The sequence below is a fragment of the Prorops nasuta genome, unplaced genomic scaffold (genome assembly GCF_024137725.1).
Source record: "Prorops nasuta isolate Cenicafe-Biocafe unplaced genomic scaffold, Cenicafe_Pnas_1.2 PNAS00022, whole genome shotgun sequence".
Classification (NCBI taxonomy): domain Eukaryota; kingdom Metazoa; phylum Arthropoda; class Insecta; order Hymenoptera; family Bethylidae; genus Prorops; species Prorops nasuta.
In genome coordinates this window covers 113,843-141,700 of record NW_027116819.1, presented here as the reverse complement: position 1 = coordinate 141,700, position 27,858 = coordinate 113,843, and the positions used below count along the sequence as shown (strand labels likewise).

At 38.3% G+C, this 27,858-nt stretch overlaps 1 protein-coding gene across 2 annotated transcripts; it reads left to right on the top strand.

The window, feature by feature from the left end:
- Positions 1–260: 260 nt before the first annotated feature.
- Positions 261–27,759, top strand: qsm (Zona pelucida superfamily protein qsm). 2 transcript variants are annotated; one of them, XM_066740102.1, is made up of 8 exons: positions 261–734; positions 18,916–19,017; positions 19,097–19,206; positions 20,161–20,336; positions 25,065–25,295; positions 25,384–25,531; positions 26,004–26,148; positions 26,250–27,759. In XM_066740102.1, the coding sequence occupies exons 1-8, from the start codon at positions 665–667 to the stop codon at positions 26,486–26,488; spliced, it is 1,221 nt and encodes a 406-aa protein (XP_066596199.1). In that variant the 5' UTR covers positions 261–664; the 3' UTR covers positions 26,489–27,759. The 2 variants fall into 2 exon arrangements, with proteins under 2 accessions (XP_066596199.1, XP_066596200.1); XM_066740103.1 differs by lacking the exon at positions 261–734 and adding an exon at positions 934–1,115.
- The last annotated feature ends 99 nt before the right edge of the window (positions 27,760–27,858 follow it).

The following is a 27,858-nucleotide window of genomic DNA, read 5'->3' as shown; positions in this document are numbered from 1 at the left end:
AATAAACCAAGATCTAACATTGCAACGATTAAATTTTTAAATCGAAAGGGAAATAATACTCATTTTTCAGAGACAGTATTCCCTCTGACCACTCCAAAGAATAACAGTTTTATTCAAAATATATTTCAATTTTTAATTTGTTTAAAAAAAAAAAAATACATTGTTTTATTTACAAAATAAAAGTATTCGTCGTGGGTATATGCAGGGGAAAAGCGTTGCTACGCCAGTGGGGGGGGGGGGGGGGGGGGGGGCTTGGCGCAGTGGGCTCGTTTGGAAGTCTCCCGCCATGGAAATGGAATTGAAGAGTCCGACTGCTCCGAGACTGAGAGTCTCTGTCAGTATCTGTTGCGAGCTCGCATGGGGAGTACCTTGGAGCGTCGCTCGCTTCGTGCCACCAACTATTTGTACTCCCTTCTTCTCATTTTTCCTATCAATTTTTCGCATAAACTTTACACGCAGCTACGACTCTCTTCGAACTCTGATGTTGCGCAGGAGTCTACAAATGTTGACAGTAGCGAGAAAAGTGCAAGAGTGACCAGTTAGGATAAAACTCTGAATTTGTTGAAAAGTGAATCCTCTTATTCTCCCCCTCCCCCCCCCCCCACTCTCCCTCTCCTTTATTATCCATCAAGAGTTTAGATTTTTCTTTACGAATTATTTTGACATGGCTGCCGACTGTTTCTGGCGATTAGCTGTGTGCTGGATATGCGTCCTTGGTGTTGCATACGCTAATGGTGAGTTTCTAACCTCAACTTCTCAATCTTCGTCTCCAGTAACGACATTCTCTTCCGAACATCTTCCTTCACTCTCGTTCGTCTTATACTTGCGACTCCCACTCATTGACGTTCCAAAACCTCCCACCAGTTTTTTTCACAGGCTTTGTATAGACACGGTGCTCGAATGTATATAAGAATCTTTTGTTAGTCCTTGGCTGTAGCCACTGAATAAAAAAAGGCGTTTAATTGTTAATATCAAGTATAGAATATAAATACTAGACTGTGTACGTATATAATTTACACTTCGTTATACGAGATTTTCTCCTCCGCGAGTCGTATCGGCCACTGGAGACTTTAATGCTGGACGAAGGAGGATGTTGCGCAAACAATGATCAAACTGTACGTACCAAAAGTGTTATATCATTCGCATGCATTAAAGCTGCTGTATAGGATTCTTTCCCACTTTACTCGAATAACAACTATATAGATATTTACGAGCGATCCAATCCCTTTGATAGAATTTTTTGCAGCGTAAAAATGAACGATCAAAATGCCGAATCGTGGAAGACTCCGCGAGCAGAGATTTTAACGAGTGGGCACGAAATTACGAGGATAAAAAAGGTAGGATTGAAGTATACCGAACTCGAGGTATTCTACGTAGAAGAAGAAGAATAAGAAGAAGAAGAAGCGATGGATGCATTATCAATAAAACGAACATAAGCCAATGACAGCTTGTGAATATTTATTAAACATTTTTCTCGCAAGGAATTTCAATCGCACCGAAGCCTCAATGTCGTAAGAACGATTTTCTTTTGTCCAAAATTTCTCTCGCGCATTTGCGACAGGCGTAAAAAACCTGAGACGAATCTCTCGCGCGTATCTATACACGGCACATTAATGATGAAACGCATTAAAGCCGGCAATCTATGAAAATTATTACCCTGCATTATTTGTAGAAAAAATGGTTAATGGAGTGCCGGGGTGTAGTGGAAAAGCGAGTAGCGTTATAAATGTGCTGGTGGGTAACAAAGGAACGAATGACCTTAGGCGAAAGGTCGTGATTCGTCGTCGTTTATTTCGTAATAAGCGCCGGATAAGATCTATACAGGATAACATTTTCGAATAATTAAAGTCACATGGGCGCATCTTCGCGTATTCCTTCCATTTTTACCCCGAACCATGCGCCATGGTCCCATAATTTCCACCGAAGCTGCTCCGCCGCGTCCATTGTTCCCAGGCTCTTACACATTATTTGCATATTATATTCGTCCCAGATCTTTATTCGCGGCGTGGAGCCGAAGCGTCATCGCAGCTATACGGCACACGGGCCGAGTCAAGGCTGAGATGTTTCCTCGTGCGTTACCGCATTTGTTATACCTAATTTAAGCCGAACGTTGCCTTTTATGGCCACGTGTTCCGCGCGTTTAAACAATTTCAACAAAATCCATGCGTTTATTTGCAAAAATATTTCAGGTATCAACATAATTGGCCATTACGGCATTCCTGCTACGTATGTAGGCATGATTGATAGGTGCATCAAATTGCAATCTTTAAAACACGCCGCAACGTAAATTATTCTTATATGCGAGAAAAGATGTATCGCGCGGTGGCCACGACGGGGAGAGACGATTTTCCAGCAGAACGCAATATAACGAGCCTCGTTGGAGCGAAAGAATCTTCCTTGCGAGGCTTTCCCCCATTTTCCCAGGACGACGCTGATCTAATTTACCGGGGATTCAATTTCTTCGCTGATGACGTCATTATGTGCAGTTGCTACACGAGCATTACTCTTCCGACCGATGTCGCGTGTCACTCCATCGAACAAAACAGCTGTTCCCGTTTTGCCCGCCACGCTGCATCTATTTTAGTCGCGCCATGCTCGCGTAAATTCTTGCAGCGCACACTGACGAACGAATTACCGCGCATGACGTGTTTTATGTATCGTGTCTCGTTAATTAATAATGGTCTCTCCCACACAAGACTATACGAAAAAGCTGTAATTGATCGCGTGAAAATTCAATTTACCGCCAAAACTTTATATTCCAGTCCTTTTATAACGTTTTCTCCGTTGACAAATTTGTTTACGCATTAAGCGTGACGCGTAACAGTATCCGTCTAATATTTATCTTCCGTGTGTGCGTGTAACACGGGCTTTTTCGCGGCTAATAATCTTGCTGAGAGTTTCGCATGTGTGCATGCGTAACAGATTTTCTCTCGAATCGAACCGAAAGAGGTGAAAGACAAGTGTAGCGCATTGGCTATAGTATCACGTGGCGTTTTGTCAATTTTATCAGTTAGCGATTTCGAGTATAGGGTCAAGGGTCGCGTGTATAACTATATGTAAGAGACAGGTGTGCGTGCGTGAAATTGCTTTGCATCGAACGTTAAATATCTGTCGTATAATATAATAATTCGTGATATATCAGCGAGAAAGGGTCTCTTTATTGAGACACGTGTAGTCATAATAATAAAAACAACGGAGATGAGGATTTAGTTGTATGGCGGTTAAATAATTCCTAATGTATAAAACCAGCTTCTTGTGAGAAGAAAATAAATAGAGAAAAAAGTTTTAGTGTTATTATATTAAATAATACGCGTATAATATTTTATAACAATTCGTGACATCAGCGAGAAAGAATCTCTTTATTGAGAGGTATAATAATAATAACAAACACAACAGAGAGGTTTTAGTTGCAGCGTTAAATATTACATAATTCGTAATATATATATATATATATATATATAACTAGGTCCTTATGAGAAGAAAAATAAATAGAGAAAAAAGTTTTAGAGTTATTATATTAAATAATACGTATAATATATAATAACAATTCGTGATATCGAAGCGAAGGAAAATCTTTTCATTGGGAGGAAGTAGGATGGAAAAAAGAGCAGGGGGGGTGGGGGGTATTAGCAGGGAATCGCGTGAACCACGGACAATAATGCACGTAACGCTACACCGCTGCGCTCCTTATAATGTATTATTAAAGAACTGTTCGGGAAGTATAAGCGGAAGCCATTGTCCCAACTATCATTTGAAATTATGTACAGTTTTCTTCCTCCTTTGCCAGCAGAATGTTTACTCAATCAACGCTGTCGTTGAATTCCGAAACGTCATAATCCAGTTTTCCATTGTGTCACGAATCGATGATCTTCGCCAAAGTTATAAACACAGTTTTATACCGGGTGTACCAGTGAAGATTCATCGGATTACAAGTATAAAACTCGGTTATATTTTCGAAATTATAACATTTATCAATTTTTATCCCAAAATCTTTTTAAAATTCACATATAAATGGATGATTGAAAATGATCCTGTGAAAAATTCATGTTCTTTATCGTTACAGAGATAATATTGGATTCTTTTACTATATCTCTGTTCTGTCTTTCATGATACACCCTGTATAACACGTCAATCCTATTTTTCCCAACAAATAAAGTAATAGATATTTCATGTTTCACAGACGAAGAGTGAATTTTCACGTGGAAACTCCTATATATAGTGTCTGATTTTAATGTCACACCCTGTATATAGTCTAACCATTCTCTCAGCAAGAAGAGACGAGCAAAGTTATTTGATAATTAATAAAACGCAAGTGAAGGGAGAATTAAAAGATGGCGACCTGATAAATTCGCAAGTTTTTAGCTTATATACACGGTGCAGGTGAAATTGATTAACCTGCAGGTTGTTCGGTCGCACAATCGCCATAATTGATGTTACCTGCGCGAGGAATGGTTCTGAGGACGCAGCACAGGGTCGTTGAAAGAAAGGGAAGGTGGAGGCACAGCGAGGTAATTTTCCTCTCGTATCTCGTGAAATTGCGCGTACCGTCTACGTCTCCTCCCCCCTCTTTCTGTATATCCGTTTCCGTAATTTGACTGACGGACGTCCAATTTCGCGGAGCATCTCGGCCACCTGAGCGTATCCCCAGCCTTCTGTCAAATCGTAAAACGTAATTATAGCAAATGCCCTCGCGGAAAAACTCCCTCGACCATCGAGTTCTCGGAAACTCGCCTTTAACCAGGAACAGTTATTCGCGCAGCTGCCACATTTGCCTTTTTCACGCTTCTCTACTAGCAAATTAAGCAGCCTTAATAAAGTGTCCACAATACATATCAATACGAAATGGCGAGAACGTTATCATCATTAGACGCTCATTTGCAGTCGTTTCATCTCTTCTTCCCATGCCAACCCCCTACCTTGTATCTATATCTCTATGGTTTCATCCAGAACAGAAGCGAAGAATTCTTCAACGAGACTTGTAGTTTTCCTGCTGAGAGAAATATCATAGTGGGATTTTTTCTACATTATTTTAATCTTCCATTAAAGATACGTTTCGTGGCAGGCAACGTGTCAAATGCAAGCTTCTCGTTATTAACGTTCGTACGTGTCATTTAATTTCTGATTTTTCCTTACCAAAGCACGTGTTATTAGGTTTCATTAATCTTCTTCTCGTATACCTACCGCATTGCTGGTACTTATCTATATATATAATTTCATCAAAAACTGAATAATTCTTCAAAATGAGACGTAGTATTCTAATAATAGGACAATAAGAGGATTGTGTGATTTTTTGTAAATTTTTTAATGTTTTATCAAAGACACGTCTCATAAGATTATACTATGTCAATTAAAAAACCTCGTTATTAGACTCTCCACGTGTCATTTGAGTCTTGATTTTTGTTTACAAAGCATGTATTAGTTTTGATTAATATCTTTCTCGCACAACGACCACTTTGCTTACCACTTAACTGTATACATATAGATACAGTTTGATCCAGGATTGGAAAAATCTGCAACGAAACGTATATATATATATATATATATATATATATATATATATAGTTGTCTAATAAGAGCAAATACACGAGGATGGTGGGATTTTTTTAAAATAACTTTAATGTTTCATTAAAGACACGTTTCGTGACACACGATGTCAATTAAACGTCCCTCGTTATTAGAGTCTGTATGCGTCATTTAATTCCTGATTTTTGTTTACAAAGCACACATTACTTTTGATTAATAACCACCCTTCGCTCGTTAATTAGAGGAAACTTTGAAGGTCGCGAAGGCTTACGCACGTAATTATACGCGTTTGGTGAGAAATTATCTTTGAATTGTTCAAGTTTTCTTTCTACTTGAACCTGGAGAAGTTCGAGGAAGGAGACAAGAAAGAGGAATTTCATCGAATCACGTCCTTTGTTTCAAGCAGGTTCCTTTCACTTGGTAGCATTGTCTCTTTATGATCGGTCTTACGAAATCTGCGTCCAACGAATTACGATTGGATAAAATTACGTATATAAACACATTTTTGCAAAATTACAACAGAATTCAAGCCTTTCTTTGTAATTCGTGACTGTATCGTTGTAAATGTACATTGAACCGCGCGAGAACAATTTAATAAATTATACTAAAATCATTTTATAATATATAAACAATAAATATTTACTGCGACAGTGTCTCGAGTTATAAAATTTATCACGAATGTCTTTGTAATTTACCAAAAATCGTTATAGTTTAAAAATATACTAGGATAAACAAGTTAGATCGAGATTTCCTATAAATTGGATAAAGTTTACAGTCCGAAGTTATATTCTTGAGCGTAGCGGTAAATAATAGAGGGACGTGGGTGGACTTGGAATAAACCGGTATGGAAAAGAGAAGGTGAAATTTAATCTAAATGGCTCACTCTCGTTCTAGGACGTTCCATCTAGTTAATTCTCGTTTTGCCAGTGAGTGGGCGTGCTATATCGACTAAACGGTATCCTTTTCTATTTAATTGTAATAAACAGCATATGTATTTCTCTCTCTCTCTCTCTCTCTCTCTCTCTCTCTGACTAAATTCCGTTTTCGCAAAATATTCAGTCAGGTCAGGGCTGATGTAGGCACGAAATCCCCATTAGACGAACTCGCAGGATGGAAACCGCATGGAATTTTTCACGCGAAAGCGAAAACGCGAAGGGACAAAAACCGTTCGTGACGTTGTTGGCTCGAACGCGAAAGCGATCGGGCGAAACGTGTGGCGAGGAACGAGCAACGCTGCTGAAGATCCTACGTTGTATACGTGGCTTATTGCACCCAGACAATTTAGTGTGCTGATGTAATAAGACTAAAAATGAGAGAGAGAAAAATCCTTGCTCGATAAATAAATAATAAATAAAGCATACCACGAGCTGCAATATTCTCTACTAACGATACAATAATAATGTTTAATTAAAGACTTAATAATCATAAATATTATTACTGTGTGTCCTGTTAGACTCGAGAGAAAGGAACTCTTGCGTTACGTTTAATATACGACTGATATACAGGGCATTTTTATACTTGGAGAAAAATAAAGCTGTGATATAATAATAAACTAAGAATAAGAAGAAAAAAATAATATAAAAGAGAAAGAAAATCCATACTCAAAAAATAAGTAATATATAAAGTTTACCATGCATGAGCTACGCTACTCTACTAAACGATACACAATAATAATATATTTGATTAACAATTTAATAATCATAAATATTATTACTGTGTTCGCTTTTAAACTCGAGAGGAAGGATCTTTCGTGTTACGTTTACTATATATAGTAGCCATAGAGCATATATATGTATATATATATATATAACATCTTGGAAGAAAATTGGCAAGGGCGTTCGTTATTTCACATTCTTGGCGTGCGTGTCGAGAAAAGTTGAGTATGGATCGCGCGTATGGCATGGTGATTCTCGCTGGTTTAATTGCCGCCGCGTAGCGTTCGAATTGCCTCGCGGATAAAACGCTCTTTCGTGGAAAAGTAAATCGACGAGTCGTGCATGCGTTCTGTACTTTAGGTACAAGTGAAACTCATTAATGGTCCTTGTGCTTCTGTTTTCACGGTACATTAAACAGTAAATCATTCTAATTGCAGCTGAACGAGGACATTTGGCTTTAGCATTGCAGGCCGCTGGGACAACTTTTGCTTGGATAAAAATTTTCACCCATCGTTGCTCTTTCAATATATATATATATATATATATATATATACAGTGCGATACTGTGTAGTAGGCAGTGGTGGTGGTAAACGCGAGTCTAGGAAATTCATAAAACGCATCTCTCTCTCTCTCTCTCTCTTTGTGGAATATTTCCTTTACCACGTCCATAAAGCAAACGCTGAAGGCATCAAACTCAAGGAATAAAAAAGCAAGCGTTTATATATTTACTATTTTTTATCTTTCCTTACGTAGTTATATCACTTCCTTGCCGATGCAATGCTGCCGGGAATGCATAAAACGCACGAAATTTTATCGGGTATAATCGTAAAACGAACGAAGAATTTTCTGGAGATTCTGCAAATAGTCGATTGGTTAATAATGAGATAACGGGTCGATTTATTTCTACCGTAAAATTCGATATAACTGAATTAATATCAGGGATATATCGATAGAGGTTTGGATCGAAGAATTTGACCAAACGGGTGGATATCGTAAAAAATTGATAAAACGAGTCAAAGATGAAATAACAATGAGCGAATTTCAACGAGTTTGTTATTGCGATAAAAATTATTAAATTAAATACAATGATATAGCAAAAGAGTGTGTTATTCGTATACATTTGGGCAAAGTTGGGAGAAAAGAATGTTCGTTACGCCACTGTTGGTGAGTCCTTATGTATATATGTATATTTGAGAGAGAGAGAAGGATGCATTGGCAGAGAGAGGGCGCGGAAGAAGAGGATGTAGAATGCGAGAGAGAGAGAGAGAGAGAGAGAGAGAGAGAGAGAGAGAGTCTTGAATAGGAAAGAGAAGTGGGAGTGAGAGTGGGAGTGAGGGAGCAACGGAACAGAGTCAGACTCGGGACTCGGGCGAGTGGCGAGTGCCGACTCGGGGATTGGGTTGGGAGAGGCCAGAGGAAAACCGGTTGCCAATCTGCACTGACGCTGGGGCGCAACGTGTCGCGGGAAAAGATGAACGAAAAAATGCCTCGAGACTCCAGTTTCCAGCAAACCCGAGCAAAACGTTCGCCACGAGAAAGAAGCTGCACTGATTCGCCAAATCGCTCCATTCTCACGTACACCGAATTAATGTTTAATTAACACACCCCTGATGGACCCTTTGAATACATCGAGTTGTGTCCGCGCGGTGACGGGAATGATAATTAGATTCCCATGAGTCGCTGCGAGATCAAGGACTGAGAGAGACGTATCGTGTTTGATAAGAACAGGATCTCCGAGAAGAAATAAATGATCGGAGGGTGTTCGAAATAGAAAAACATGCATTCCTGCCTTTATTCCTAACGCGATCGAGTCATCTGGCCATTAATCGTATTCACGGGGGACTTTCGATAACTTAATGAAATTATCGGAAATCTTGTCGATCATTGAAATTAATTTTGCGCGGGGAATAAAAGTTAATGGGATGCGCGAAAGAAAATCTGATTGGGTCGATTGAGAAAGAAGCTTTTGGCGCGGCGCGATGTGCGGTGGCTCTTGATTTTTCATCGGGAATTAATTCAATGCGCGGAGAACAGTTAGTCCAAGTGGACGCTCGTTATACAAAAAAGGCGTGAATGGATCGTGAACTCGAGTAACGTTTACGCCGTAACTTTATAAATGATGAACCGTTGATCGTTTCTTCAACGTCGCACGTGTCACGCGACGTTGCAACCGAGAAGCACTCCGAGACTCTTTTCTATTATCGTTAAAAACGTTGGGAACGATTGGCTATTTTATGCCTGTCAGTCGATCTATATTTTTCCATCTCCAGCTGTGGCAAACCTAAACTTGGTTCGTTGGAAAATTTTGCAAAACATGCAGAGTTTAAGCGAGGACTCGTTTCGAGCTTAACGAAAAATCATTCGCTATTTCATTTCTTTGCGCGTAGGATTTCGCACTTGTACGTACGAATGGTGACCCAGCCTAATATGGCGAAGCACGAGTAAACACGTTCATGCCACACACACACACATATATATATATATATATATATAGACGTGAATGATCGACCACAAGCATATTTTTCTCGTGTGGTTACACGACATTTTCTCACGAATCACAGAGATATATGGTAAACACTATCCTGGTTCTATGTATATCGAAATTTGATCTATATCCAATATTTATCGATCTTTCGTCAAGATCGAATAAAGCAGTGAGAGAATAATCATTTAGAAGAAGAAGAATTGGTTGGAGAGCAACGAGTTTATCCAAGGACTAAAAAGAAGGAAATTCTTAATTAAATAAGGAGTATAAGTGAAACCCTGGCATAGGCATAGTGATGAAACGGAAAGCGTGTGTTTCGAATCAATCTTGAAGAATGATAATGTGAGATATACATACATACAACATAAGGTTGCAATTGCTATATACGCAACTGTGTAGGGTAAGACGTTTCATCAGTTTCTCAAAGGAAATACTGTAATCTTTCGAGCATTTATCCCGAAGCAATTGCGCTTCCAATAAGAGCAAAGAATTCCTTTTTCCAATAGCCAGACTTGGTAGTCTTGTGCTCAAAGTCTCGCGTGAAAATAAAAAAATCCACGCGCCTATAGCAGTTTAATGGAAAATGGAGAGTGGAATGAATTTTGTTGTGCCTTGACACGTTTGTGCTTTGGTTCGCCCAGAGTGATTAATCGATAGAAATTAGGAGGCTTGGATTAAGGAGATTGGGGAAAGAGGAGGAGGGGGGGGGGGGAGAGGGGAGGTAGTAGTGTATTATTTACAGTGTAATCATAATGGATTGATTAGCGGGGGACAAAATAGCGAGAGAAGCATGTCCCTTGATCGAGAGTCCCTGTCATTAGAGTTTATAAACGGTAATTACTCTCATCATCCATCACTTGCACCTGCCCCCTTGCGTGCAATGTGCAAACACAATCGCACGACTCGCACACATGCACACTCCCGAGCCCAGCCTCACGCGTCTTCTTTTCTTAGGTGTCCCCTTTCCAGGCCAATTATCAGCCTTTTTCTACCATATACATTTACCCAGCCAATTTGCACTACCAATATTATCATTATCGCGAAATCTGCAGTGGCATTAATTGTAAAAACTCATTGTTAATTAAGAATGACTCGGATCAACCATTGCTGCAACTTAACTGGCAAGAAAATGACAGTGAGCACGTACTGACCCTCGTTACAGGGAATTATTTCCTTCGATAAATTCGCTCGTTCCTGAATATATATATATATATATATATATATGTGTGTATATCACGATTTTCTTTTTATCGTTATTGTAATATAGCAAACGTGGTGCAGTGACTGATATAAAAAATATAAATTTTGTCTAGTATATATAAATATAGACTATCTGGTTTCATCATTTTTTTTACCTACGATAATAATAATTTAGAATAAATTATTATCACGTAAAAAGTCTCGAACACACGTTGCAATTCGTTCTGAATTAAAAAACATCAGAGTTACGATCGACTTACAAATTGTAACGCGTACGTACAATGCAATGTTCGATTAATTGCTCCTTTGTGATAATTAGTGCAAGGGGTTTAAAGAAAAGATTTCAATGCGTGACTCGTCTGCATGTTTGATAAGAGGTGAATGCAAAGGAGTGTATTATCCTCCTGTTTATTTTTTCACTCTACTACACTTTGCCTGCTCCACTGCGATCGCTAGACAAATAGAGTTAACTCGGTGACAATAATGTTTTCAATTGGTCAATATTTTTCCAATTTCAGCAAAAGAATTCTTCCACTCGATTAAAATAGAGGAATTTTGTTTATTTATCCCGAAGAAGAGAATTACCACAGCGATTCGAGTATCGGTGCGAGATTGAAGATTTTCCAGACGGGAAGAATTTTCTTTATTTCACGTTGGAGTGCGTAGCATCTCTGGAGGGAAAGGACGAGAGCTCGAGGAAACAATTAAATCTCCTGATCAGATAAGCGCACGAGTATCCTCTGGAAAATATATTCCGTGTGGCTTGGGTCGGGACTGGATAACAAAGCAGAATACCGGAAGTAACGTTGAGATAACGTCTTGGTCGATCCGATATCGCCCCATCAGGACTACAGTACAGGGGGTCCATAAACGACAAAGCGTTACGATTTCCATTAATGTTTACACAAATTTTGACTGGCGTCAAACGTCACCGTAGCGTTGAAAAGAATGATTATATAAATATAGATTTGTCGGAGGAGGAAAATTTAATTTAAAGAAACGGAGTTTACTGCTGTTATATATAAAATTAATTAAAACATTCCAAAGAGCAATATCGTCTTCGTCAGAAGGTATAATTTATCCTGGTGCATCCTGCTCATAGTAGTTGCGCGGCAAATAAGGTTAATCGGTATGCAAACAGAGTATTAACGGCTCCGAGTGTCTAGGGAAACCAGAGACCGGTAGTTTTTAGTCTGGCGATACAATTCATGGGACAAAGAAGTCTCGCAAATTATACCTGTACATATATGTATATACGAAAGGAATGATCATTTGCGTATATCTCAGTGGGGATCGACTTGCAAGTAATGACTCGATAGAGTATTTCAGTCTCGTTTCTGCAATAATAACGCAATTATTTTTATCGTGTGATGTCGTGTGTAAGATTGTTAGTTAAATATATGTGAAATAGTTTATTTTTCATTTAGTGGGAGATGTGTGTTGAGATAGAATTAAGGTGGCCTATAATAACTTGAAGTAAAGTGCAAAGGTACTTGAGCTAATAGTGTACAGAAATAGAAAGTACTAGAGTGTTGATAGAACAAAATATTTCAATGACAAAGAGAGGAAAGAATAATATCGAGTAAATAATTGAACAAAGGGCTAAGGTATAACCTTTTCTACTATAAATATTTAAATAATCAGTGAATCCTCGTTTAAAACTATTCATGAATCAGTCACGATCTACCCTGAAAAGTTTCTTATCATCCTCTATGGATATTACTATTATATATATATATATATATATATATATATGTGATACATCTTTTGAACGTTGGATCAATGGACAATTATTATCGAAATATTCATGAATCGTTGCAAAACTATAATAATATTTTATGTTTTTCTTATCGAAAGAACCGAGCAACGATTGTTATGAAAAACATTTTGCACAGGGGGAGAGAAATCTCGGACGAGAGATTAGCGTCTGAAACCGGTATTTACGATTGAGAAGATGAAAAATCGATGGTAGGATAGGTTCGGTGTACAGGTATTTGTAGGGCTTTAAAGAAATCGATCTACGCCGATTTGTAATGGACATCGCAGCAACAAGAACGCTTTCAGCTTGCACGATTGTTCGATTACATTACTGTCGCTATTCCTCCAGGAGAATCATCATTGATTCACTTTCAATTGCGCAACATCAATCGTGCAGGGCTAATAAAAGTAACCTGGCCTTTTTCTACATGCATATATATACACAAGAAATGAGAAAGAATTCTTAGAAACTGTACCTTCTCCTCTATTCCAGTCAATAGAATAATTGTCCAAAATCTATATATATATATACAAATTATAATACAATTACAGTGTTTAAAATTATATAACAATGTAGAAAGTGATTAAAAGTTTGTTTATCGAGTGATTTACACACGAGTTTATGACTGTACACTCATACATACATATACACAGTTATAGAGATATAAGTATAAAGATTTCTAGGAAATCTCGATCGATGGATCGTGGTCCACTAATGGTCACATTGATAATCGGTGATTTACCGTTCGAGCCTCGTGTATAAAATATGCGAGAAAAAGAGTGGCAAGGGAGGCGAGAATGGCCAAAGCGGAAAGAAAAAGGGAAAAAGGTGAAATTACAAGGAAAGCAGCGCGAACACCAGTGATTATAGATTTACCGGTAAAAGAGTCTTTGTAATTTGATACGGAGATTCTCGAGTGAGCCGATAAGGTACTAGATAAGAAAAGATGGAGATAAAGATAACGAGGAGGAAGTGGCGGAGAGGATGGAACGAGAATGAATGAGGAGCTACCAGAGTAAGCCAGCCAGGGAATAACGTCCACTTTCGATGAAAATAATCAATTTACGGTGCAACAATGTAAAATTATTGCTCCTATATTATCTTGGATAGATTTGCAAGTTTTTCATAAAATTTCAAACTATGTATAAATATTATTGCGTTTTTATGGCTCGATACTTTGTCTCACTTTTGCTTTTCGTTTAATTCTCCATTTCCTCTCGTTAACCTTCCCTTTCTCCCGCAGGAAAACCATAGTTTTTGTCTCTTCACGCTAGTCTGCTCGGGGTCCCTTTGTTCGTCCTTTTGCTCGCTCTCGAGACCTTATTACCCCTTCGATAGTCTGCTTTTTGTAGCGTATATAGCTCTCCGTTGAAAAAAATCCTCCTCTCAACGTTTCATCGAGAGGAATAAAATTGCAGTTGCAAAAGGAGCAAAGCTGTAATATCTGCAGTTTAATTCAATGTTGGAGGGGAACCGAGCGAGAAGCAGGGAACTGCCAAGTGATAAGGGTCGATAATGAGATAGGAGAGAGCGGTGGATAAAATCAAGGCTGGACAATAGCCTGCACAAAGAGCGCGTGGAAAATGGAAAGTATAAGGAGATTGCGAAGATAAAAAACCAGCTGGAGTGATTTAACGGAGGACGAAGAACGAATTATTTCGAGTATACACATATAGAAACAGAAAGATTACAAGAGTGCGAACCATATACACACAAACAGAAATAAAACTACGAAACAATTGCACAGAGAACAAAATAACCTAAAAGAATCATCGGTATTTATTCTTATTATCAAAAATGCATCGTGTTCAATATTTGTTCCACGAGAGAACAAACGTTCACCATTGATTCCAAAGACACTTTTAATCACCATATAGTTACAAAAAAAAAAAAAGAACCAGGCTAAAATACCCATTGGAAATTCTCATTTTATCCGAAGAGAAACGATCGTGGATCGCGGATCCCGAAATTAAGCTGGAGGAACGTCGATAAGGATAGAGCGTGAAGGAAAATGAAGGCACGAGGCAGGCTCGCATCGATTAAGCAGTTCGATCCTGTTAGCCTGGACTCGAATTGCGCATCTCGCATAAGTAGAGGATCGCGTGACTGCTGATAACAGAGTTATCCGCCGCGCGAATTTGCTGAATTATCGCTCGAACAAGCCCGAGCTCTCATTTCTCACTCGAGCCATCGGCCGGTCATAATTAACAATGCTGAAAAATCCCCCTTCGCATAACAGGACTCGAGGCCCTCGCGGAATCTTTCCGCGATTCGACGCGAGATTTTTTCTCCTCCAGTTTATATACGCGAGAGAGAAATCGCTAGGAAACGAGTAACCGGCGCCCGATGGTCATCCCCTCCCTATCGCGGTGCTGAAACATTAGCTACAAATTGATTGTGCTGGCGTCGAGGATGAAGCGCGTGGCCGGGGGTATAGAAGGAAAATTTATCAACCGAATGGGAAACACAGCGTTGAGTCATATATCGAGGTGTGCGTCTTGTACCGATTAAGCATTTTTCCTCGTACACCTTTCTCCTCGATACTGCACTAACGTTTTGACAAGAAATACGGTTTTCATTAGCAGCGCGCCCGCTTACCTCCGTGGCCCGTGATATAGGTGCACCGAGAAATTACTCGACGAAAGTGATATTGCCTCGATAAAAATGTGATTATAAACCGAGGAAACTTTATACGAAAACGCTGCGAACCTTCGGATTACTCGTGCAAAGAGAGATCGATGAGAATCGATCGGAAATGAAAATCTCGAGTTGCAGGAATGGATGATTCAAATGTTTGGCTCCTAGACTCTGTAAGATATTCGACGAAGGAAAAAATCTCGCGTGTATCACTGTTGTTACTCGATCGTTTCAATCGGTGCAAATCGGTTGCTGATAATCGCTCGGGGCACACGTCACAACCGTACACGTGTCGTTTCACGTGGATTATTCGCAGGGAGGAATTTATTTGCTCGTGTATATATATATATATATATATATATATACAGTTATGGAGGAATCGTATCGTATCTGGGTTTAAATCATGGTATTATTATTATTATTCTGCTGCATTGGCTTCCATGCGTAACGTCTATTGGCAGCTATCGTTCGTTTCGCGTGTTTTTGCACGGCGAGTCGCTTTGCAAACATCGTGTTTGTTGCTATAACGTTCGAATAACCCAGCTAGGAGACAGTGTGTGGGCACTCGCGCGAGTATCGGTTGGCAGACTCGTACATGGCCAACAGCTCGAACCGTCTACTAACGAAATGTTCAGCACCTTAACTCGCACCTTCCTTATATATCCATAAATCAACCACCCAAGCTGCGATTATTCCACTGTATATACATTGCACGCTTCCACTGATTTTATTTTCCATCCCATAGGATACCTTTCATATTTAGAAACCGCTTATTATCCTCGGAGAAACTATACGCTTTAACCGTTTCTTTCTTTCCCACGTTGTCAGTTCACAGCTCTGACCGTGCAGCCGTCAGAAACTTATATCGCTGCAAACGTTACGCACTGAATAATAATCGATAAAATTACCGGATTTGCAACTTCGTTACAGGCGTCGTCTCCTCTATTTGTTTCCGTTCCTTGTGCGATTACGGGGCTGATATCCAACAGCTAGTTAGGGACACAGAGTAGCACACAGTATAGTAATAACAGTACAACGCCAAGTTCCCTCTTACTTATAGCTTTCTTTTATTTCTATATAGATTCAGGATTTAAGAAATCAATTTTTTAGTCGATTATTGTTAATGAAAATATTACTGCGATTAGTTTCTCAATAGCAAGAAAGTATAACAATTGCATGATACAATTAGTTTCTTCTATATCTACTTTACTTTTATTTCCATCGATTCAGGATTTAAAAAATCACTTTTTAAATCGATCATTGTTAATAAAAATATTTCTGCGATTATTTTCTCAATAGCAAGAAAGTATAACAATTGCATGATACAATTAGTTTCTTCTATATCTACTTTACTTTTATTTCCATCGATTCAGGATTTAAAAAATCACTTTTTAAATCGATCATTGTTAATAAAAATATTTCTGCGATTATTTTCTCAATAGCACAAAGACAGCAATAACTGCACGACACAATCAGTTTCTCCCCAATATTTACTTTACTTTTATTACCATCGATCCACGAGTGAAAAGAATAAAAAAAGATGATCCATTGACGAATCCTTATTAAGAAAGAGATAAGCTTACGATTGGTTTCAATAGTACGATCCAGAAGAAGGAATGAATCGTGGGACATTTTTACGATTCTCATTTGGAAACTGGTATTAATGTGGCAAAAGGGTTAGACGTAAGGTTATCTCTTGGGTATGACTCGTCGAGATAAGATCGAGTGCTGAGAATTTTAAACGAGGCAAAAGACTGAAGGGGTCCGCGACCCTTTGGCTACGGGTGACTATAGAGTTCCTAAGTTCCTTTTCCGTCGGAATATCGCATCGTGATAAAGGCCAGTGGCGACCGGTTTCACTGTCGATGAAACAGGACATTTTTCAACGGTGTCGCACCACCGCGAGACGTCGAGATTCGCTGGAAATGCAACGGGCATGAAAATATATGAAGAAGAAGGGGGGGGGGGGGAGGACACACGTTATTACGACCGTTACGACAATCGTATTAACATTCAGCGCGTAACATTCGCGCGCTGCTTACGATAACTGTATTTAAAGATTCGCTGCTCTCGGAACCGTTTCGTAAGCAACGCGGCGACACACGCACGACTCATCCACACTCCAATTTGCGGACAAACGAGCTTCTTCTCTAAACATAACAATTAAAAAAATCACCCAAATTGAAAATCATCAACTATATATATATATATATATGTATATACTGGTACGAGTGTTCTAGGAACAACGATTTCTAAACACAGTTTTATCGACGAGCTTATTACGTAATTAAGAAAGTAACATCTCCTGACGCAAATGCATCCTAAACGATAAAAATTGACTCGTTTCATTGATCATCTTCGTGTACGAATACACAGAGACGAGATAGCGCAGTGGTAATAAAATCAATTATATCGTCCAAGCGATTGATATTAATTGATAAGCCAGGTTGTAAAAAGCTGACATTACAGCTGTTAGAGTGTCGTAGTTTGTGCATTTTGATTGCACGAAGATTGGATTGATGCGAGCCTCGACGTACCGCGTAAGCCGTGGAGAGCCAATGGCGGAATTCATTAGGTTTATAATGTATTATTTTTAAGGCTTGAAATCTGCATCCCATCGCACGTAGCACGACGTTTCGAAGCAGTTAACATGCTAATAAGAAGAGTAGCGTTCCATGCTGCGGGCAGTTTCTTGTAAATCAAACTTTTTCAACGCGGAGATAAAGCACCTGTCACAGATCGTGGTACAGTCGGCGATATAATGTATATTGGGGAGTCAACCCGACTCTTATATCTCTCGCGAAGAGCCGCGCGTGACGATGATACCTTCTCCTCGCCTTGATTTATCGACCTCCGACCTTCCTCTACCGCATGCGATTCGCAAATTTTCTATTTTTCAACGTCCTCCAACTCATCGTCTGCACACTTGACAATCGCAAAAGACCTTTCACCCTTTTTCCACTGAAATTTGCACTTTTCCTGTTTTTATTCGTGCGTGGAGACTGTCATTGTGCATTAGGGGTTTAGTGGTAACGCTTCTGGAAAGTTCTTGTATGGGTATATATACATATATATATGTGGAATTCTCGCGGTGTTACGTTGGACAGAGGTGAAAGTAGACGCTATGCTCCGTATTTAGAAATTCGTTTTACCTTCACTTTGTACCTAGTTTAATGTTTCCCAACTTTTTGTCATTGCCTAGTTTATATATTCAAGATCAGGTATCCATATCTATCGCGATTGTCATTTTAAGAGAAAAGATGCTTCAAGGAGTGTCCTGGATAGTTGGCGAGTATAATTTCAAAGTAGCGAAAGTGTTTGTCGCATTATTATAGACGTAAGAAGCGATCGACGTAAGAATGAAAAATTTTCATGCTCGCACAACGCTATAGAAACACCAACGAAATAGTCTTTTCAACGTCAGCACGTTTATGACTTTACGGGGTAATTATGATGACTTATTATAGATTAGCTTGTCGCTGCGTTAATCCGTTTCGTGACTCGTTCGAGCATCTCCTCGTTTTCTTCCAGACTCGTACGACCGCTCCACTGAAACTCGACTTTAAAATCTGACGAAAGCTCTGGACGAATAATTTTTCCACGTGTATTTTGACGAACGAGTAAAAAGTGTTCCCTATTTTTATTTTCTGTTTCAGTACAAAGCAAAGTGAGATGCTCGAAGCAATCCATGGAAGTCGATATAGTGAGGAGTAGTCCACAAGCAAGGATATACTTACAGCAATTGAAGAATTTTCCAGGTATTCGTTGTTCCACAGGAAGAAGCTGAAGAAGTAAATCTGCATAATATCGATCGACTACTGCATTGGTTGTTCGCAGATGAGGCCTGCAAGCCCCAACTGAGGGACGGCATCGCGATGTTCAGGCTCTCCCTGCTGGACGAGGACATACTGAGGTGTGGTATCACCAGGGTCGTTAACAAAGTCACGGTGAGTTGCATAAATGCAGCAGCTGATCCCTGCGAGGCCGGATCGTAAACAAGTAACGTCGATGGCCATGAAATTTAGCTGTCCTCCTCCCATGGAGAACACAGGGGCTGAAACGGTGTTCGCCAGTGATTTCGTTCCTCTCCTTCCATTCGTTCCGCACATTCGTTCAACGCGCAGCCGAGAACGGAGAACCGAATCACCGAGCTCGTCCCACACCGAGGACAAAATATACACCCAGTCTATCCGCGAATAGAGCACTGACCTGTGATACAGCAAAAACACCTTTCTCCTCGTTACCTAATTTCTCCCTTCGAACTGAAAATTTCTCCAAAAAGTTCATCAACGCTATATCTTACATCTCAATCAGACATCAATTAAACTCGATAATTACAACTACGCGACGAAATCTATAGAAAATATTACAGAACCTCGCAATTGTTAAACTGAGAAAAATCAATGTTTGATCGATTAACGAAGTAGCCTGTACAACATCGATCAAAGATCGTTCCTTATATCATTGTGCAATAGTCGTAACGAGTTCGCATTGACGAAGAATTACTTCAGCATCGATAAGAATCGCGACAGAAAGGTTGGGTATTTTTCTGCACCACCACAATGACAGCGCATGGACGTAACGACTAGTTCAATTTGTCCATCAAATGGACATTTGCCCACCGCGTTACGGGAAAGGGCTAATGGAACGAAATGATGGTTACGTCGGCGTAACTTCACGGTTAGTTAACATATCGCTGATACGAGCGTGTCCCGGGACACGGTTTATTGTAACGTCAGGAAGCTCGTTGACGTCAGCAGATATTAATTCGCAGGGTGCGAGTACAGCCGGGCTCCTGCAGACATTTTTCAGACGTTGCTGAAACCTTCCTAGTGGCCCCTCCCATATTCCTGTGTACCCCGAGCCAGGACAAAATTACATAAGAGCATAATGATACGCAGGGCCAGAAAGTGTACTATCATCGGATAATAGTGGAGGAGCCAGCGGATTCGAGCAAACGCACCTTCACCGTGAAGTGCGTTATAACCGAAGTAATCGTGCAGCCTGGCATCACAGTCGCGACCAATCACACCACCGTCCGCCGCAGCGTTCTTCCGGCAGGATTTCAGGAGCCCGAGTAAGTAGCAACAATGAGGCGTTGCGCTCTCTTCGAGTTCGCTCCACCGATCGAACATCCTCCGCTCCCTCTCGAATCTAGCAAATATAGCTCCATGTCCTCCAATCCTCCCTCGAGAGCCTCCCATGTTTCAAGGTCAATTATTTTCCACCCTGAGGAATACAGCCTCTATATTGTTCTCGCGTGTTTTTCAAGCTCTATCGCGTCGAGATACGGGCGATATTCGACGAAGCTGAAGAGGGTCCCCGCAGGGACGATGCAGGAAGTCTCCTTGTTGGAGAAATGCTGCATGGGGTGGTATGTGCATGAGATTCCAGTTACGCAATCGTTTAATCGACATTGGAGCGGCAGCCTGAACGAAAGTAACGCGCTTCTCGCTGCAACACTAACTCATTCTTGTCTTTAATCGAAGCAGCAGATCTCGATGTCCGATCTACACATGCGCGACGTCACGCCGGATACCGAGGCTCCTTCTTGGCTATGCCACGATCGACGATTAACCGATTTACGAGCCTCGGCCAATTTACTCGCGAGAGCTGCAGGTGCTGCGGGGTTGCCCATATATATATATATATATATATATATATATATATAGCCATAACGCGATTTTAGCCCACTCCCGAAGCCTCTCCTCCTCCTGTCATTCTACCAATTCGCATTCTTTGCATACATCCTTCCAAGCTCCACATATTTCACTGCTTCTTTTTTCTACAATTCCCTTCCCAAACGTGGGAACCCTCCAACAATTGCAGAATTTTCACACGTGCCATACGTTTGCCGTGGGATGTCAGCTGCGATGTATATATGTCATTCTTGTGCTTCGTATGTGCATGCATATACATATATGCTATAGGTTGGCATAGGAAAAATGTTCGTTTAAAACTGCAATGTAGAATATATAAAGCATCTCTCGATATACGTTGATGGTTTGTTTTTGCAATTTTTTCTAGAATTTTGTTAGAATTATATACTTTTTTTATCGAATCAATTCTACAGACTTTATATCCATTAAGATTGATTGTATTTGATATTGGAGTTTAGCAGAAATACTCGTTGAAAATTTCCTTGCAGGATTGAGTCGTGTCTGAAAAATTTATCCAGCAAAACTGATTTCCTTTGGCACGGTAGATTTTCTCACGCGCACTATTTCACGCAACAGGATTCTTGACATTTCGTAATCGAGCTTGTACTTGTCACCATGAAGCACGCAAAGTTATGGCCACTAAACCATCGAGCACCCTCCTTCGTTTCAGCTTTCCTTGGACAAAATTCCTCGAATGTCGAGTCGTCACTCGTGAAATGTTTATTGCCAAATTCGTCACGCGCGGAGCTGATTGTTGGGTGGGGAGGATATTGGAATGAAAGAATTTTTTTCTTGCTTTTAAAAATTGATTCGGCACGTTTGAATCAGCAGGATCGATCGGGTGCTGGGTAAAAAGTGTAAAGAGTGTGTAAAGTGGATTAGGAAAAGTGTAGCGAAGGGATAATAAGCCGTGAAATCGTTATCGTGCGGAATTATCCTTTAGCGAAGAATTCAAAGCCGATCGGAATAGGAGGAGGGAGGGAGGGAGGGGGGGGGGGGGTGGGAAGACAGGACTCTCGCGCTATTCCACTTCCGAGAACTGGAAAGGAAGATCATTGGATGTGCTCGTCGTGCTAGTAAAGGGAAGGAGAGATTCTCTTTCGCGTGCAACCAGGTATGGGCGCGTGTTTCGAACCGAAGGAAAAAATTGGCAACGATGTGCCTTCTGGATTTACGACTACAACGCGAGCAAACCTATCGGGGAGACGCTATTCGCTGCTGGCAAAAACATCCTAGATCTCGTAAAAGCAGTTTCTTCAAAGGTAGCTAATCGGCAATTCCATTGAAATTTTGTTTCTCCTCGCAAAAAAAAATCAGATTCTTGTTTTATTAATACAAATAAGATATATATATCTCGTATGAAAATATTTATTTTAATATCGATGTAGAAATTATATACACAAAGATTTTCCTGCGTTACGAGGATTACTTTCTGAGGGCCACGTTTCTAAGCGTCAAACAGAACGAAAGGGCTGCTCTTATTATCTTGAAGAAATATTAGGAGATTTCAGATATAAATTTAATTTAGTGGTATATCAATATTATTGCACACATTTAAAGTAGATTTCTTAAATTTATCGTACCATCGTTAAATGCTCCAATGACAAAGATAGTGCTTGTGATGTTTTAAAAGCAACAGGAATGTTACTTTGTAAGATCATTAGTGATAAATATTTTTGTACCGTACTTGGATAATTGTACCATTCTATGCTATACCTAATAATTAAAGCTGTTTTAATAATAATTTTAAATGAAATTTTCTCTGTAAACTTACAATTTGTCAGTTAGAGCGTAAGCAGCATCTATGCATAATTGAGCTACATAATTGAGAATGACTAAAATTAATAGCACATCCATACCAAGTACTATTATTTTAGGATGAATTGTCTAAAAAGAGAAATATTGTTGTTCTCATACTTTCTGAGATATAATTTTGATGAAACTCTGATATATAATGAAGAGAGAAAATTAAGTAATATTTCTCGTTATTTTATATCTTTCTCCATTTATTAAAAACTTTCAAAATAATAAAACTATAATGTAGATATATAGGGTGAGACATTCTCACCTTGGAAATGGACACTTCCATCAAAGTTAGACCAAGTACTGCTGTACCCATAGCTAATATTATACAAATAATTGAGCCGTAAAATAATTCCAATAGGTATGCTAGTCTTATATCAGAGAAAAATGTTAAATTTAATACTATATATAATTAATTTGTGCGAGAGCAATTAACTTAAACATTGTAGTATACTTAATTATTATAAAGAGGGAAGGTACAATATTAATACAAACTCGACTATAGCACAATGTCTTTTGATGCATAATGTCAAGGTTTCTTGTGCTTTTCTCACTTCCTCCTGTCCAATTCTTGTATATTGTTTATTAAACCTGAAGTCGTATTTCAAACGATATCTAAAAAACAATCAACGAATTTCTAAGTTAAATTTACATCTTTGATATCATTCTTCTTTGTCTTACCGATCGATCGATCTGATCTTACCCAATTACCTCACACATTCCTCGAAGGTGGGATGTAAATGAAATAAATGAAGCAAAATTTGCAATTACAAATATTGTTTCGAGAATCAATGATATACTTGCAATGAAAATTTCAATGTATATATTTAACTGCTCGTTTTCGATCAAAGAACTGCCGTTAAGATTTTTTGTTTCATGAGCCTTAAAAGCGTGTAGGCTGTTAATAGATCTATTGATTATCAAGACAGGAACGTACACGAACGATGCATACACTAAAAAATAAAATTGTAAAACGATAATTGTGTAATACTGAGATACAATATTATTTCGCATACCTAATAAATATTTGATAATGGTTTGCGCAGATTTTGAATAACTATTTTTAATTTTCATCTCTGCTGGCAATAGGGGACTGTGCCAGTCATCGTAAACGCATTTATACATTTTTTTTTTCTAAAAAACATGCTCATTAAAGAGTAATCGTAAACAAAGATTTGTTTGTTGTAACATATAGATAAGAATCTTACGATTTCCCCCCTTTGGCAATAAAGAAAAAGAACGCCTATCCATACTGCAGCCATTTTTCCTAAATCTGGTATTTCGTCTATTATAAATTCCATATCGTCAGAATATTGTATCAGTTTTCTCACCTGTGATATTAAGATAATTTCAAATAAATCATAAGATTGTTAATACAGCAAGACTCAGATTTACCTCGATAATGCTTCCTATGATCATAATAATAACGCAACTTGTTCGTCGTATTATGAGTACACGATTACTTTCGAAAGGGCACAAACCAACCAAACGCATCAAGAAATAGTTCCACTTATGAAAATGTACCTCGGGAAAGTCCATCCTTTGCAAATGCTTCGAGAGACTCGTGAACAATATCTAAACGTTTACTTCAAAGCTTTTCTTTTCTCCTCTTCTTTTAAACACAAGCCCCTTCCCTTGCCATTGACAATCATTAAATTTTTCTGCTCCCTCTGCCTCGAAACTTCCTCCCGAAAGTTACCATATGTTCTTTTTCACTGACATTGCAGAGGGGAAAAAAATGAAAGTCGTGAAAATTACACTTTAAAAGAGGTAAACGTGTCTCCACCCCCTATGGGAATTATCAGCTGCAAAAATGTGACCTTAACCACCTGTACATTTTACTCCACTTCTATTATTAATTAAAAACTTTCGTGTAAACATTTACACATTTCTTCTCCAAGCCCGATGAATTATGTAATTCCATAGCTTTTGAAAATCAACATTTTTCCAGCGAGACGAATAATTTTAGTTTTCTTCAAACCGAGTCAGTGTAAGATTTCAGAAGATAGAAAAGTGACCGTTCGCGTCTTCTCACTTGTAAAGCGAATAGAACAATTCTTTACGGTTAACCGTTTGCTTATTCTTGAAAATTCTCAGTTGTAATGGAATTCTTAAGATGCTTCTTGTCGTTCGTGGTCATTGTCATTTCCGCTTGATATATTTTAAAGACAGAAACGTATTATCTTAAAGATTGAACACTGTTCGATGTTTCTGGAAAATGTATTGTTCTTGAAAATTAAACATCCGGTACAGCAGCCACATTGCGAGGATATTTACCCAAATGAATATTTTAATTCTTTGTCAAAGCTATATTATTGCTAAATCGTTTTGCATATTTTCAGTGTGATCGATATAAGGGGTGAAATTTCTGGATCAGCCCCAGTGCCCATCCTGGGAGTTGGTGTAAGGCAGGGTGGAACTTTGGTGACTGGTGAACTCAATGTGAGTCCTGGGACACCCTTGCAAATGGAAATATTCCTTGATGATGATTCTGCTCCGATATACGGCTTGTTGGTGACTCATATGCAAGTAACTGATACCAAGACACAAGAAGAAACTATTATATTCAATGGGTAAGTTTACTGATAAAAAATGTAATTTTCAAATAATTTTGGCACTATTTAACTTACCAATATTAATTAATTTGTCTGATTTTTTTAGTTGCTCCGTGGATCCATATTTGTTTGAAAATTTCAATACTGTGGATGGAGACTTTCTTATTGCCAAATTTCGAGCCTTTAAATTTCCTGAGAGCTCGTATGTCCAATTTCATGCTACAGTGAATGTTTGCTTGGATAAATGTCAAGGGGTAAGTGAATTATAAATTTTAAAAAGACGACCCCGTATATGATCCGTGCTTCAAAGCCTAACAGCTTGTTTATCGTATTAAAACTATATATGGCTAAAGACTTCCGCTATTATATTTTTTCTGAATCATTCGATTCATTAGCCACGGTGCGAGGTGAATATAGAATATAATTTAGATAAAAATTAACACGTAGATCCTACTTCGTATCTTGACAATTTTTCTTCCGATTCATCAAACTTTACTCGTCATTCCCAGTTGTTAATTTAATGAACCATTCAGTTTTAATCTAATATTTTTTTAATCATCTCAATAAAGTATAATAATGACTATTAGTAAGTAGATTTTTATCTATTATACATCCTAGTAGAAATGTCTGCACCGTGCACAATATTGATTTCAATGCGTTTTATTTTATCTTCACGCGAAACAATTTTTCGTTTGCTTATTCGAAAATCAAACTTTTAATTTGCAGATTGAGTGTAGCAATGGCCAAGTTGGTTTTGGCAGAAAGAAAAGAGCGATAGCCTCGTCGAGTAACGACAAGAATAGAGTTTTCGAAGTTACCATGTCTACGTTCATCAAAGTTGATTCTGAAGATAGCACGATGGTCGATGAAGGTAAAAATGACTAACAAAAAAATCATTGCAGCATATCATAATAAAATGTAAAAAAAGATTGGATAAAAAAAATGAATCACGCACTATTGCTGACGTTTCAGCTATTTCGAAATTCATTCGACGAGGGAAGAACAGGACATCTGAAAAAGCAGTTATTTCGGAAGAAGCGAAAGAACAATCGGTACCAACAACAGTCAAGTCTGGAGAGAGATCTGTGGTCGGTGAAGAAGTCAAAGAACAATTTGAGTATAAAGTAACCGAAATGGAAGCTAACGGCTCTTCCAGTTGTAAAATATTATTTGGCCTTCTCCTTCTAGTTTTTCTTAATAAATTGCTGTAACCCCATTCAGAGACTATTATGCTGAGGAGCAGAAAAACATTCGTTATTATATTGGCAGCAGCATTAATATACTGAAATGCTATTATTATCAGTGCTTCCATTAAATACATTATTAAAGTCAATATTTAAAAATGAAAGCACTTTTAATATTGGATGCTTGTACTCGTTTTTAATGTTGCCATATTTGCATGAACCTTAGTTGCTGAACGTACACCATACGTAAAGTTTTAATAGGAATTCTCTTAGGTTTTACTGTTAAATCCTTGTATACATATGACATATCGTAAACACTTTTTATCCTTCGTTAAAGCTAAATTTAAAAATTCATTGAAATAATTTATTTATACTGTTCTTTAAACAGTTGAAATCCATTTGATTGAGAGGTCCCATAAATCTAGTGTTTAATAGGTTTTTATATTTTTATCTTCAAGTACTTCCACTATCTCGCATCGTCATAATTTGATCTTTTTCCCTTGTACTATAAGATATTTTATGCAAATAAAATTAGCAAATTATTTAATTATATTATACATATATACAGCAATAATTGACTAAAGAAGGATATACAACGACTGTAATTATACTTTTTCTCCTCTAACTTTACAATTACTGCCAAAATAACGACAAATTATATTTCCTACATTTTCCTTCGCTAATTGTAAATAGGATATCATATTCAAAGTAGGTTAATAATGCGAAGAATTCCATGAAGAGTAACTGTCTTGTCACAGTACTAGTAGTAGTCTCAGTCTAGGCACATGGAAAAACAACGTATGTTGAGTTAATGCAACAATGTTTGTATAAAAACTTAATTAAATCATCATAGAATATTTATAAATAACTGCAATTCTTACCCTTTAAAGTTCTAAAAATTATTAAAATATTTACAATAATTGGCTCGTAAGCTGTAGTTAATCATTATTAAAAAAAAAGACTATTTTCAATTGTTATCTTCGACACAATTCGAATACAGATTAAAATATTTCCGAGATTTCTCCGTTCTGCGACTGTCAAATTTTCGTCAAGTCCAATTTTAACAGTAATTTTATGTATTTTATAACGCTGCTAATAATAGTAAAAAATTAAGCTGAAAATTGGCCTTTGCGAATGGAGAATGTCAACACTTAGTCGCGTGACAAGGTTTTAGTGTTACTGTAGCGATATAGCTTAAATTTAAATAATAATTAATAATTGCTCTGGTAATATTGATATGATTATGACATTACGCATATGTAAAATAATTAAGAATAAAGCGATGCCAACGTGATAATAAAAATTCTAATTCTTTTTTTTATCCTAATTCAATTAAAGTTTTATAGAATATTTCGTCGTTTCAACAGATTACCTTAAACCTTCTGACAGCTAATAAT